The following is a 13,571-nucleotide window of genomic DNA, read 5'->3' as shown; positions in this document are numbered from 1 at the left end:
GATTAATGCCTAAGACGTTACCTTATAGACGATGAATGTGATGTTGGCTCAAGTCTTCTCAAACTGATTTCTGGGGTAGAAAATTCAGAGAATGTTTTACCCTGGCCATGACTGGGTTTGAGCAAATGTTAGTCTTGATTTTTTGCTTTAAATGGGCTATAGTTAAGATAAAAATCAGACCTTCATAGATGAGGCCTTTTTCAACGTTCCTGGGTGTGTATTTTCATAAATGACTTAACGGTCTCAAATTATGGCATTGTTGCTATAGTATATGGCACACATACACTCTTAAATGCTGTGTTGTGGCCTACTAGAGGATAAAAGAGTTTTAATAGTGCATAATTGCAGTATGACTAAAGCAATCAGAGGACAAAAATGTGGTACATGTTTTTGTGGAAAGAGAAAATTTATGCATGCACGCAAACTGGCATAAATTTGTCATAGATGACGGCTTGTTGCAAAATAAAAACACCCAGCTATGTCGTCCAATACAGCTGTTTTCTCCATCTCCTATTTTTCATCAGCAAGGCTTATAAGATGAAATGCATTAGTTGCCTCAGATGATACTCTATTAAATATCAGTTTATAAATAACAAAGAACAGATCTGTCAGCTGATGTAAACAGAGTTTGACACAACTAGTAAACCAACGTAAAGGTCAGATTAGTCCTGTTGTGTGTGTGTGAGACATGAAAAAGCTGCATTAAAGGGCAAACATTTATGTTGATCTCATGATTGGAAAGAATACTTTATGAAGGATTCCTAAAATGCCTTGCATTTCTGAAGGTTAACCAAAAACCACAACAAACAACCCAGACGTGGACGAATCAACATGTATAGATTAAACCAAGCATGACCTCCTTTATTTGCAAAGGGTGTTGCCTTGTGTTACCTGGCTCAAGTTCACACGTGGCTTAAAGCATATTTTGGACAGGGTGGATTCAGGTTAGAACTGATAAACAGTTCTCAGTTATCCTTGCAAAGTTATCCTTACAAAGTTCTCCTTACAAAGGGCCTGAGCCAAGTTAACACCCTATTGTTTGCGATTGTGGCCTAATTGAAGTAAATGCATTATTACCCAAGCTGACTTCATGACATTGGCAAATGTCTGGCTGAATCCTCCCAAACAGTAATTTACCAAAAATGTAAATGGTTGAATCTCTTGCTGAGAACATGTCTTGGTCATAAGCTCAAAGAAATTTTGGTCATTGTGACATTATTTCCATTATTAAGCAATTTTTTTACCCCTAAATTATCATTACTGTAATGTGTAAAAAAAAAAAAAAAAAAATCATTACCATAATGTGAAAAGTGAATATATACATACACACACACACACACACACACACACATATATTATTACATGAGGAGAAACAAATCTGTTGGATAATTTTCTGATTACTTTACTGTATTACTGTATTTATTATCATACATCATCCCTTACTTATTGTTGTTTAATGCAGATGTTTATTATTCATCTGGACCACATGGTTCAGCTTTATGGTTTATTATTGAGTTTCAATTGCCAGGCTATTGCATTGGATGAACAGATTATTAGGCAGAGTTAGGAAGAATTTCACAGACAGCAACTTTCCTCTCGACACGACACAAGCGCTTGACATTTTGCCTTATGCCAATATACCCTCAGAATCAAGTTTCATAAGAGCTCTCGCCAGACTGACCGGCACACAATCAAATACTCTGACCCACGCTTTATCAAGCAGGTTTATTTTCTCACAGGGTGTTAGTTTGCTTCGAAATCACATAACTAACCCTTTGCCAATTCTGGTTACTGTTTTTGGCAAAAACAAACTTTACAGAACGCCCTATAGGAATGCAATGGAGATTTTCACCGTTTTAAGTAAAATTTGTTTATAAATTATGACATTTAAAAGCATTTTTATCTTTAGGATTTCTTAATTGTTCAATTAGCATCCAAAAGCTGCATTCTGCTATTTATTGCTTCCTTCATTAAGGAAAAAATTCCATCTTCCATTCCAATTCCATATTGAATTTTTATTTTTATTTTACTGCAAACCCCCCCTCCCCCTAGTCATGGAAGCTGAGAGACACCCAAAACTCCCAGCTCTCTCCATAAAGATGCTTTCAGACGTGGCTTTACTGGAGCACCTCAAACACCCCAGAACATCTGGAGTGTTCCTAGTGCGATCCAGCTGAGATATTCAGACCCTGTTCTGTGTTAATATTGAGATTTTGTCATCATTCTGAAACTCTCAGAATGATGAAAATGATCCAAAAGGTCTAAGGGACTATAGGGATGTCTAAATCATGTAGATGACAAACCAGGACCTCATAAATTGTTTCTGTTGATAGATTCCCAGGCTATACATTACATTGTTCTTTTACCATGAAACACTCCAAAACACAAACACATCTGATTTTTCAGATATAACTCCTATCGAAATAGCACCAATAGCACCTAGCAAAATCTTTTCTCAAAACTAAATTATTTGCAGAGGTCTCTGTACTGGATGACTTCTCCAGAGGCCATCTCAAACTCAGAGACATTGCTAAAATCCACACCTGCAAAAGACTAGTCTAAGATCAAGATGGCTTGATAATTGCAAAACTAATCTGGCTTGAAAACACATATTTGGACACAGCACAAGGACTTTCAGCTGTTTAGGACGTCCCTATTAGTATCAAACAGAGCGTGTTACGTGGCATTCTTCAGAAAGACACAAAACCGTTCCAGAATGTTTTGAGTCTGAGCAGAGTTTTTCCATGGCACAATCCACTCTGACACTACTTATGTCGCCATTACCAAAGCTTCCCGCTGTTTCTTTTCAGCACATAAGACATAGACGGATGACTACACTAGGGAATGTGCTGGATAGACAATGAGAAAGAATGGAATGACAAATTAGGCAAAAAACAGGAATTGAAAGAAATGAGAACGCTGGAAAGCATGTAAAAACAGTTTGAAATGTCAAGAACAAGAAACAAATGTCCACCACCGACAAAACCAGACAATGAAAAATACTGTGGAACAAATCAAGAACTAGACTCTCACATTTGAGTCAGAGACATGATGCTCAATATTTCCTCCAAACCTATTAAGTTTTTTTTTTTTTTTTACATTAAATGCAATTCACACCAAAAAAAAATTAATACACAGTTTCATTGATGAAAATGTTTCCAGTTTCTGAATTAAAAGTAACTTTGTTACATTGTTAATTAGTCAAATGTTTACATGGTGTAAAAGAAAAAGTGAAATCCTTGGAAAAAGAACTGAGGGTATTTTTTCTTTAAAAAAAATAAGCATAAAAGTAAATCCGTTTCATTTTTAAATTGTCAGGTCAAATGGGGTAACTTTTGAACCTTTTAACTTTTTGGGGGGGTGTTAAAGTTGTAAACACTTGTGTCTATTTATGAGGTATTTAACTACTTTCCGCATAATGGTTACACCACTTGACTTCTACTAAAGCTTTTTTTTGTGGGAAATGGTGTAAATGTTTGTTTTTTTAAAACTGTTGGTTACGCCAACAAAAGTGTCTGATCCACTCAGATCAGAAAATCACCTTTTCTACCACCTTTTCATGTTTGCAGTTTTCCTGGCAAGCCGAGCAACTGGTATCCTACACCATGACCGTCTAGATGCCCTATGCACTGACACACCACCCATTTCCTCACTCAACTATATTAAATGTTTGCTACAGCAGATAAGAAAGGAAAGATCACCCTTGACATCTGATATGAGACCAGCTCAGCCATTTCCATTAGAACGATCAAAGTCATGGAAACATAACTCTCGATTTTACACTCAGAGATAATGTTGCAAGCACATAACATAAGCTTTATGTAATACTGCGGATATACAACAACATAAAAACTGTATTAAATGGTTCTGTGATGTTTAGCACATCAACTCAACAAACAGGTTATCATTACAGCACATTAAACCATCTGCAGTATAGGGACCACATCACGTTTGGACTGTGCACGTCTTGTGTGACGCACAAGCAAAAAATTATATATTTTAATAAAAATAATATTTTTAATAATGTGTACCCAAAAAGTATTCACTTCTTTCCTGATCACACTTGACTTTAGTTTAATCATACTAAAGGGTTTGACAGTCGCAAATTATGTTACTTTACCACATAGGAACTAATCCAAAAATACAGTCTTTCAGAAAATGCTCACATTGTTCGACAAGGTTCAAAGGTGGAGCTTTTCTCTGCCATTCAATGAACAAAATATCAGGTGCCAATCGATCAATAAACAACATACCTTATATAATATAGTAAAAGCTTTTTTCATTTCAGCTAGTCCTTTGTAAAAAGTATCTTAGCGATGTTGAACACATAATATTGTTAAAGCAGAACATTCAAAGCTCATGACAGCGGCACTAGGATGTAATGAGGAACAAATGGAGCCCTGAATCTGGTTTAAAGCACTCGGGTGAGAATGCTTTTATCAAGGGAAGTGACCTCACTTAAAAAGGACATGATGTCATTACATAAGAATGTAATATGCCACCCTGCCTTGCCTTCATAACATCAGGAAGCATTCTTGTAATTAACGTTACCCCATCTAAAAGGAAATGCCTTGATTAGAGATAATGACATTGACCGTTCTTACCTTGAAATGACAGGAGGACTCGTGGCTGTGGTGGAGAAAGACCATGGATGCAGGTGATACAAAGGACGAGGGGAAGGAACAACTGCACGCTCGTCCCCAAAGACCAAACCCGGAGCGCTCCCGACCTCCCCATGACTGCTGAGGAGACACCCGGACCAGCCCACCTGCAAAGACAAGGTGAAGGAACTGTAAAGGACAAAAGAGTCTTGCTAATGGAAAACTAGATTTCAAAGACTTCAAAATTAATTCATGTTCTTTTATTTTATAAAGTACAATAGGAGTAAGAAATAAATGCACTTTGAAAATAGAGGTGGATTACTAGAATCATATTCTTAATAAAGAAAGATTCTTAATATGTTTAGATATTTTTCTTTTCTAAAGTAAGTATTAATATCTAAACATTCCTGAAGCAAGATACATTTTGATAAGCAGCACTAAGTAAAATGAATCTAGATAAAACGTAAAATGCACAAACTTAACACATATTGTCAAGTTGATACTACCTACTGTATATGTGCAAATCACAAGAATTACATTAGTAAGTTATTATAATTCACCTTGACAAAAAGTCCCAGCTGTAGAAGGACAATTTGGATAACCTTATATAACTCAAATGATGCACATTTTTGTATGAAACAATCAACATGACCATTTTAACATAAAAACAAGCTTTGCATTTCTGCTTTTAAACAGCAAAGTTTTGCTCTATAGACTTCCATTGTAAATGTATCACTGTCCATGCAGTTTTACAAAATATAGGACAATTCTTAATAATCTGTGGTAATTGACACCTTTCTGCAGATTTTGATAATGCTCAACTTGTATTTGAACCCACAACATTCCTTTAAAAGTTCAACATTTGTGACGTTATCCACGTTCCTGGTGAGGAAATGTCTTTGATATAGTGTTAAATCAACAGTGTTTCAAAAGCAGCCAGTTAAAATACATATTTTAACGGTTATATCATACGCTTTTTCCTTAAAGGCATAGTGTATGTCTTCTAGTTAATTAGTCTGAGAAAGTGCCATGACATTGATCCACTTAGTTATGATTTTAGCCAATGCCATATAAACAATGGCTCCTGTCCAACCTGAGTCATTATTTTACCTTTACACAAGGACGTCTTGTACAATGTAATAAGAATGAAATTAGTAGTGGTGCCTCAAAGAAATGGAAGCTTTTTTTTTTTTTTTTACTTCTAGTTCTAACAAAAGAATGAATGGACACTCCCCTGTGTTTCTCTCCTCTCTATTCTATTATGGGACAACAGAAGTTCAATAATACATGGAGAGAAGTTTTGATTTCCTGTGGAAGAACTCTTGCTTCATGCTCCAGGGAGAACAGACAGCTTTCTCTGTCCAGGACACTCTTGGAAAATAAGAATGCATGCAGTTCATAATTATATATTAATAATATGTTTGTTTTGTTGCAGAGAGAGTGCAGAAAGACAAAGAACAGAGTAAGAATAGCAAAGTCTCTCTGCTCATGTCTTATACATGAATCATGTGAAAGATTGATAGGACATCTACAGAGCATGTCTGACTCAGTGAGGTATGAGCACACTGCACAGGGTGTGTTCACAGTCAACAGAAGTGCATGAATACCTGAAAACACCATGCAGGGTGATGTTTAAATGATTTTTTATGGAGTCATCCGCTTTATGGATGATCTTTGTTGTACTATATCTCATTGGGTTTTTCAGCATCTCACGTTTTATGGAGGCCGTGTCTGGTTAAAGTTCAAGTGTTATAGTCAGCTTTTAAGTCAATAATTTTAAGAGAATTTTGAATTTCCCATTTTTAGGGATTTTTTTTATATTAATAATACTATTAAAATATATTGAATTTCTCTATTGAATTTCTCTTATTTAATAGGAGCCTTCTTTTTCAGAAAAAAAGTAGTCTAATGAACAGTGATAAACTCTTCCTGGCCTTAAATATACTTTTGTTTGAGGGTGAACCAAAGTAGCCAGCAGACGGGCATTATGCAAATCTGTTGCATGGTGATATAGCCATGTCTCATATATAATGGCATAATATATAATAATGACAATACTACGAGGCAGGCGTTTTCTGTTGGAGAGATTCACTCTATTTGGCATGGACTTTGTGCTTTGTAACTTTGAAGATTGTTTACATGCACAAACAGCTAAATTACACATTAAAGGAAAGGTAAAATCAAAAAAGCATAATAGGTCCGCCTTCAACCTGTGTGACTTTAGTTATTTGCTGGTAACTCTATCGCCCCCTTACTGACATTTGCTACTGCCACACTACTGAAAGAATATTACCTACACGAAAAAAGGGCCTTTAAAACGGCCAGGCCCAAAATGGGTAAACACTAAGCTTTTAACTGTCTTAGCCACAAACTATTGGTCAGAAACTTTTTAGAAACACTACTAAGTAATTTCTGTCTCAAACAAAGTTTTTTGGCAGAATATGGGAAGTTGTGTGAGGAGTGATGAATCACGGTGAAACACGAGTTGTGTGGTGATCTAGAGCGGTGTCTTCGAAAATCCGCTGAGAAATATAAAAATAAATGCATCTCTAACACAGTTAGAAGCATGGAGGAACAGAGGTGTCATTGTGCGGGGAGTCTATTTATCTGCTGGTATGTGTGAGCTACTTCACTGTGAAAAGTCAATTAATGCATTGGAGTACAGGAGAATATTGCAGAATGCTTCCCACATTTGAAAAGTTGTTATCTATTCTAAAGAGGAATGATCAGATGTTATTTTCCAACAAGACAATGCTCCTGCCCAAATTGCAAAGACAACCAAGTAGTGAGAGCAAGTCCATCAGGCTCATGGTTTGGCCTAGGTCAGAATCCAGATTTGAACCCTATAGTGAGTAGTTGGACTCACATTAAACTCAAACGAACTGGGAGACTTTTTTCAACTACTCATCAACTGTTTGAACTGAGTGGAACGACACTGACTCGTTCTATTCTTCCTGTAAAAAGCTGCCTGCAAGTTGGGGAAGGCTATTCCGTGCTAAGTTACGTTATAGTATTTGTGCAATTCTTGCTAATTTCCTGACCAGTGATTTGTGATTAAAATGGTTAAGACCATTAAAAGACTACTAAATATTTTGCCATTTTTGGCTTGGCCCCTTTTCCTTCTTTTTTTTTTTTGCCCATTTACAACAGGACCGCATGAGTTTGTATGCTTGTGCAGAGCATGTTTGTAAGTGAGAGCGTTTGCCTGAGTGTTTGTGATGGGGATGTTGTTTTGTATGAGTTAGTGCATATTTACAAGTGTGCGTATGTGTATACATGTGCGTATGTTTGCTTGAGCATATGATAAACTGCAGAAGGCTGAAATGTCTTTGGCAGTGAGTATTGGAGAGAAGCTCTTAAACTGGGTGGAGGCTACTGCTCTCTGGACAGTAATGGCTTTCTACTGCTGGTCAGGGCCTGCCAGACATACATACAGCTGCTAAAGTCATCACTGGACCATCATAGATCCGTCACTGGCCTGCCACTGAACATGAGCTGATGTTCAAGCTTCTATGATCACAACCCTTAAATGAGACATAATCCCTCATTATGTATGTGCCTAATGAACAGGTCCCGTCAAGGCCTTGATATGAACTGCAGCAAAGATTTATACGGCTTTTCAGTAAATTTCATCAATGCTGAATGCTTCTTTAATGTCTCACTATGTATCACTCCGCAGTCTCTCTCTCTCTTTTCATAACAAGTTAGAATAGCTACTTGCCACCATCTGATGACTTAACCATTAACTACCAACTGTAGTAAAAATGGCCCTGGAGCGAAAAAGGACTAACTTTAATGGTGAGCATAAAACATTTGATAGATGTCTAGAATTTGAGTCTCCAGTTACAGCAAGAGGATGAAAGCATCACTTGGAAAAACAAATCGGTATCACAAAAAGCTGGATGAGTAAGACATCAAATTGTTTCTAAATATTGAATTGAGAACTAGATCATTGAGAAATTAACTTAATTGCATATTAATAATAATACAGTATAAAAATATAATCTAATTTAATAAGAAAGTTAATCACTTCATTTCTTGTTGGTTGTCGCTTGTTATGTTGCAGCTGGTTGGGTCAAAAAGGACATTTTGGCTTCACTGTATCATAGGACAGTGTGTGAGTATCAAACTTTAAGGTAGTGCCTCTCTCATTTCTGGAGAAAATGTGAAGTCTATGACATCTGGCAGACTAATTGTTTCAAACCGTTTCACTGACACTTCCAGATTCCTAATGAGTTCTGTCATGAGGTGATTTCTGACTGGCTTTTAACCACAACACTAAAGCTGGATCGCAGTGTCATCTGAGAAACTCAAACGTCTGTCAAAGCTGTCATAATGCGCATTCATGCCGCTTCAGCTGAGAGCACAGCAGCCTGGAAACGTATTACGAGCGGTTTATCTTCAAGCTTATCGTCTTCTGTTTGTCATGGCTATCTGCGTAATGAGTTTTTCATCTTTCTCCTTATGAAAGTGTCAGTCAAAACCAATTATTGCTCACTAGAAATATGACAGCCGACTTCAACTAAGAACTGGCTCATCTAATATAGGTTAAACAGCTGGAAGGAAATTAAGTGTCTTTTGTGATGTTTTAAAACAAGGATATGTAAACAGCATTATACAGTATGAATGTTATGTTTCTAGATTTTAGTGGTACTTGCCTGTAAATGCTAAGATGCTAAGGTGGTGTTGGTGGTTGATGTAAGGTGCTATGTGGTTTCTAGGTGTTTCACTAGCGTTTGTTATATTTAGGTCTCTATACTGTATACACTGTAAAAAGTGATTACTTAATTTTAAGAAAATGGGTTTCCTCACTTTTTTTAAATTAGTCAACTAATCACTTTGTACAGTGTATATGGCTTGGGTCCCTCTTTTAAATTAATTAAATGAGAATTTGTTCACCCATCAGGTGAAACTTATCCACACTCTTAAGGTGTGTTCACATTTACCTCGTTCACATTTTCACAGAAATCCAGTCATTTCAAAAGAATCTACGCAATCTGAAAATTCATGTGAGGGCGAATAATTTCCCATCGCAGATGTCGCAATGTGATTAAGTTGGTCGCGCAGATTCGCTGTGTTGACCAACAGAAAGCTGATTGGTTTGAAAGTGACTTCTATGTGAGCTTCTATCACTACACTATTGACAATAGATAAACTTTGTTTGCCCAAAATGTGATTTTGCGTTTCGCTACTACATGATCAGGGGTTAAAGTGGGCCGGAACGTTCCGGCACCTCAGATAAATCAATAAATAAATAGATTCATTAATATCAATGATAGCGCAATGGTAGGCTATTGTTAAAAAAAAATGTCGCGTGCACCATCAAATTGCAGCCATCCTGGTGCTGCTTCTAAAAGATATTTCTTGGATATTTCTTATCCATTTTTTTGGCCTTCAAAAGTCTTAAATTGCACATATGTAGGTCTTTAACATAGTATCGTCATCATATCAGTGTAGATGTAGATGGACCAAAATAAAACCATTGAAATATAAAGTATAAGTATTGTGATACGTGGTGCCACAGTGACACTCCTGTCCCAAAAAGTATTGCTATACCACGATACTCAATATGTTGTCCTACGGTGAGTCATTTTCCCCTGTTGCACCTACGCAAAGTTTGAGGGTTCCCCTACCTGCCAAATCCCACTTTAACCACTGCACATGAGGTACATATCACAAACAGTACTGGACAATAATGTGCCAAAGTTGAATACCTTAAGGTTAGAGGTTCAAATCTTTCATGAAATAGAAAACATCAAACCAAATATTATGTTTTACACAAGTGTTTCCCTAATTTGATGCAGAGAAAATGTATTCTGGAAGCCTATTGTGTAAAATGTGTGTGTTGCCCATCACCGTACCACACCCTGTCATTCACCAGCTCGCACACGCAATTCCAACCATGCACACACTACCACAATGTGACAACAATACAAATCCCCATTCAATATTGCATTTTGTATTGGACCAAATCTCAGATACTATCTTTAGGGCATACTTATAAAATAATAACATCACTGTCTTAGTCTCAAACTCCCTAGACTCATTCACACTCACTGCTGTCCTGTCTGTGAGACACACAGCACACATTCCCCCGACGTCTCTACCAATATAAAAAAAGCTCAACACGCACAAAATAATATATCAACTGAGTAATGAAAGAGTGTTCTTCAAGATACTTAATAGTCAAGAAAATTACTAAACATGACATTAGATTTTGTTCAAAAATACATGTATCAAATATGGTTGAATGCAAAAATTTCACCTTTTGAAACAGGGAAAACACTTAAATATAGCAATTTTCTTACAATCAAGCAAAATTATGATTTTTTTTTTTTTAAAGCCAATGGGGGAAAAACATACTAGCAAAGTCCATTTCAGTTAATATCATTAACATATTAATGAATCTTAAAACTAGACAGAAATTATGCTATTTAAACTTTTTGGCACACCATCAGGTAAAATAATTGCTCATAATGTTTCTTGAATAAAACAAAAAAAGGAGGATTCATATTAACAAAGATTGGATATAATAATTAAGACGTGTATATTTCTAAAATAAGCATTTTTTTTTAATATAGATGCTTGTCTCAGTGACTGAAGCATGTATAAGGTCTTGATATCTTGTCTCTGGTGGGCGTCTGCACCTGTTAGCCTGAGCCTGGCGTCCCCCCCAAATCTCCCCCAAACGGGACTCACCTTCTGAGGCTTCCCAGCCGGACTGTCCTCACTGAGCAGAGAGTGGGTGAATGCTATAGTCACAGACGTAGTGAAGAAACACAGCGTTGCGTGGACTTCCCCAGCGAGAGTGAAGAGAGGTGTTATTCCAACCGGCTGACTGTGGGACAGGGAAGAGAGAGGTTGAGAAGATTGAGAGAGGTAAAGAGAGTGAGAGAGAAGGGTGGACTGGTTTCCTATTACACTCCTCTCCTCTCGAGCCCCCCCTCCTCTTTTCTTTTCCCTCCTCTCTCTCTCTCTCCCTCTCTCTCTCTCTCTCTCCTCTCTCTCTCTCTCTCTCTCTCTCTCTCTCTCTCTCTCTCTCTCTCTCTCTCTCTCTCTCTCTCTCTCTCTCTCTCTCTCTACGAGTAACTGAACAGATATTCCAGACCTCTGAGTTTCACTTTGCCTGTGCAGTGAGCACTAGTGTCCAGAGTCAGATTCTGCTTATTGAAGCCCATTTAGATCTAGCACTAAATCTATCTCTTTAGATCTACCATGACTGGATGCAGAAGTTACTTAATTTACATTACCATAAAATGACAACAAGGGACAGAAATATTTTCCTTAATTCACAGACTACTCTAAATCCAGCTGCCATTTTTACCAATTAAAATATCAAAGTTAATGTAAATATATATTAAATGCACATGCACTACTGTAATTTCAAAAGTTTGGGGTCGGCTAGATTTTTTAAATGTTTTTTGTTTTTTTTCAAAGAAGTTTTGCTCACCAAGGCTACATTTATTTGATCGAAATTACAGTAAAAACAGTGATATTGTGATATATTAAAATAGAATACGGTTAATTTGAATTTGTAATAATATTTTAAATTGTTATTTTTTTATTTATATTTAAAATGTATATTTAAAAATGTATTCTTGTGATGGCATATATATATATATATATACACTACCGTTCAAAATTTTGGGGTCAGTGAGAATTTTATTTTTATTTTTTGGAGGAAAGAAATCAATACTTTTATTTATCAAGGACAGTAAAGACATTTATAATGTTACAAAATATTCTATTTCAAACAAATGCTGTTCTTTTGAACTTCCTATTCATCAAAGAATCCTAAAAACAAAACAAAAAAACTGTACAACTGACAGACCAACAACTGTTTCAACATTGATAATAATAATAAATGTTTCTTGAGCATCAAATCCTCATATTATACTGATTTGTGAAGGATCATTTGACACTGAAGACACTGACACTGGTGATGCTGAAAATTCAGCTTTGATCACAGGAATAAATTACACTTTACTATATATTCACACAGAAAACAGATTTACACTGGAATAATATTTAATAATATAACTGATTTTTGTTGTATTTTTAATCAAATAAGCGCAGCCATGGTTAGCAGAAGATAATTCTTTTAAAAGTATTTAAAATCGTACCGACCCCAAACTTTTGAACGGTAGTGTATATATATATATATATGTGTGATGTGTGTGTGTGTGTGTGTGTGTGTGTGTGTGTAGGACCACCAGATCATGGTCATGGCCATCACAATCTCCAGACCTGAACCCCATTGAAAACCTCTGGAATGTGATCAAGAGGAAGATGGAAGGCCACAAGCCATCAAACAAAGAATTGTTGTGCCAGGAGTGGCATAAAGTCACTAAAGTACCAAAAATACCAAATACTTTCATGACTTTAAAGGCCCTTATTTTTTTAATACAGCTTTCCTGAATGCTCCTCTGCGTAGGAAAGTGTTTTCCCCTAACAAAATAAAATAATCTATAGATAATTTAAAGTCAGCTGGTTATTATCATAAAATGAACCCCAACAGGGTTTTCGGGAAGCCTATTATTTTGCTGTCCTAACTGGACACACAATTATATGGTTAGTAGCTTTTTATTATTTGCATTTAGAATTTCGCATCCCCGCTGTCTATGGCTATCAGAACAGACCTGTGGAGAGTTGGGGCCCACTAGTTGATAACCACCGGATTAAACTATCATCCTGACGTTAATAAAAAGCCCAATAAATCAACAGAGAAATGTCTCCATACACACTTCCACAGCCCAGATTAAATGTTATTTCTATCCAAGATTCCAGTTGCAAAGGGAGTGCAGGGAGCTGGACGCTCTGGAGCCAATTTCCAAACCACACTGTGCAGACTTCAGCAAGGAAAGTCAGAATTGCCCTCACCACCGCAATTCCACTGCCAAGTTATTAATTACAGATGGTGAAAGCTGGATCTGTATCACGTGAATGATAGCCAAATGTTCAATGGAATTG

General features: G+C 36.5%; 1 protein-coding gene across 1 annotated transcript in view; it reads right to left on the bottom strand.

Annotated features, from left to right (window-relative positions):
* sema3c (sema domain, immunoglobulin domain (Ig), short basic domain, secreted, (semaphorin) 3C) overlaps window positions 1-11,504 on the bottom strand; it is a 60,100-nt gene extending 48,596 nt beyond the window's left edge. Inside the window, exons 1-2 of the mRNA XM_056247490.1 lie at window positions 11,301-11,504; window positions 4,605-4,768 (exon numbers count right to left, since the gene is read on the bottom strand). Of these exons, the coding sequence (XP_056103465.1) occupies window positions 4,605-4,737 (133 nt within the window). The 5' untranslated portion in view covers window positions 4,738-4,768; window positions 11,301-11,504. The remainder of the gene's footprint in view (window positions 1-4,604; window positions 4,769-11,300) is intronic.
* Between the last annotated feature and the right edge of the window lie 2,067 nt (window positions 11,505-13,571).

Source organism: Rhinichthys klamathensis, unplaced genomic scaffold (genome assembly GCF_029890125.1).
Source record: "Rhinichthys klamathensis goyatoka isolate OS25496 unplaced genomic scaffold, OSU_Roscu_1.1 h1tg000048l_1, whole genome shotgun sequence".
NCBI classification, from domain to species: domain Eukaryota; kingdom Metazoa; phylum Chordata; class Actinopteri; order Cypriniformes; family Leuciscidae; genus Rhinichthys; species Rhinichthys klamathensis.
This window is presented reverse-complemented; position numbering and strand designations above follow the sequence as displayed.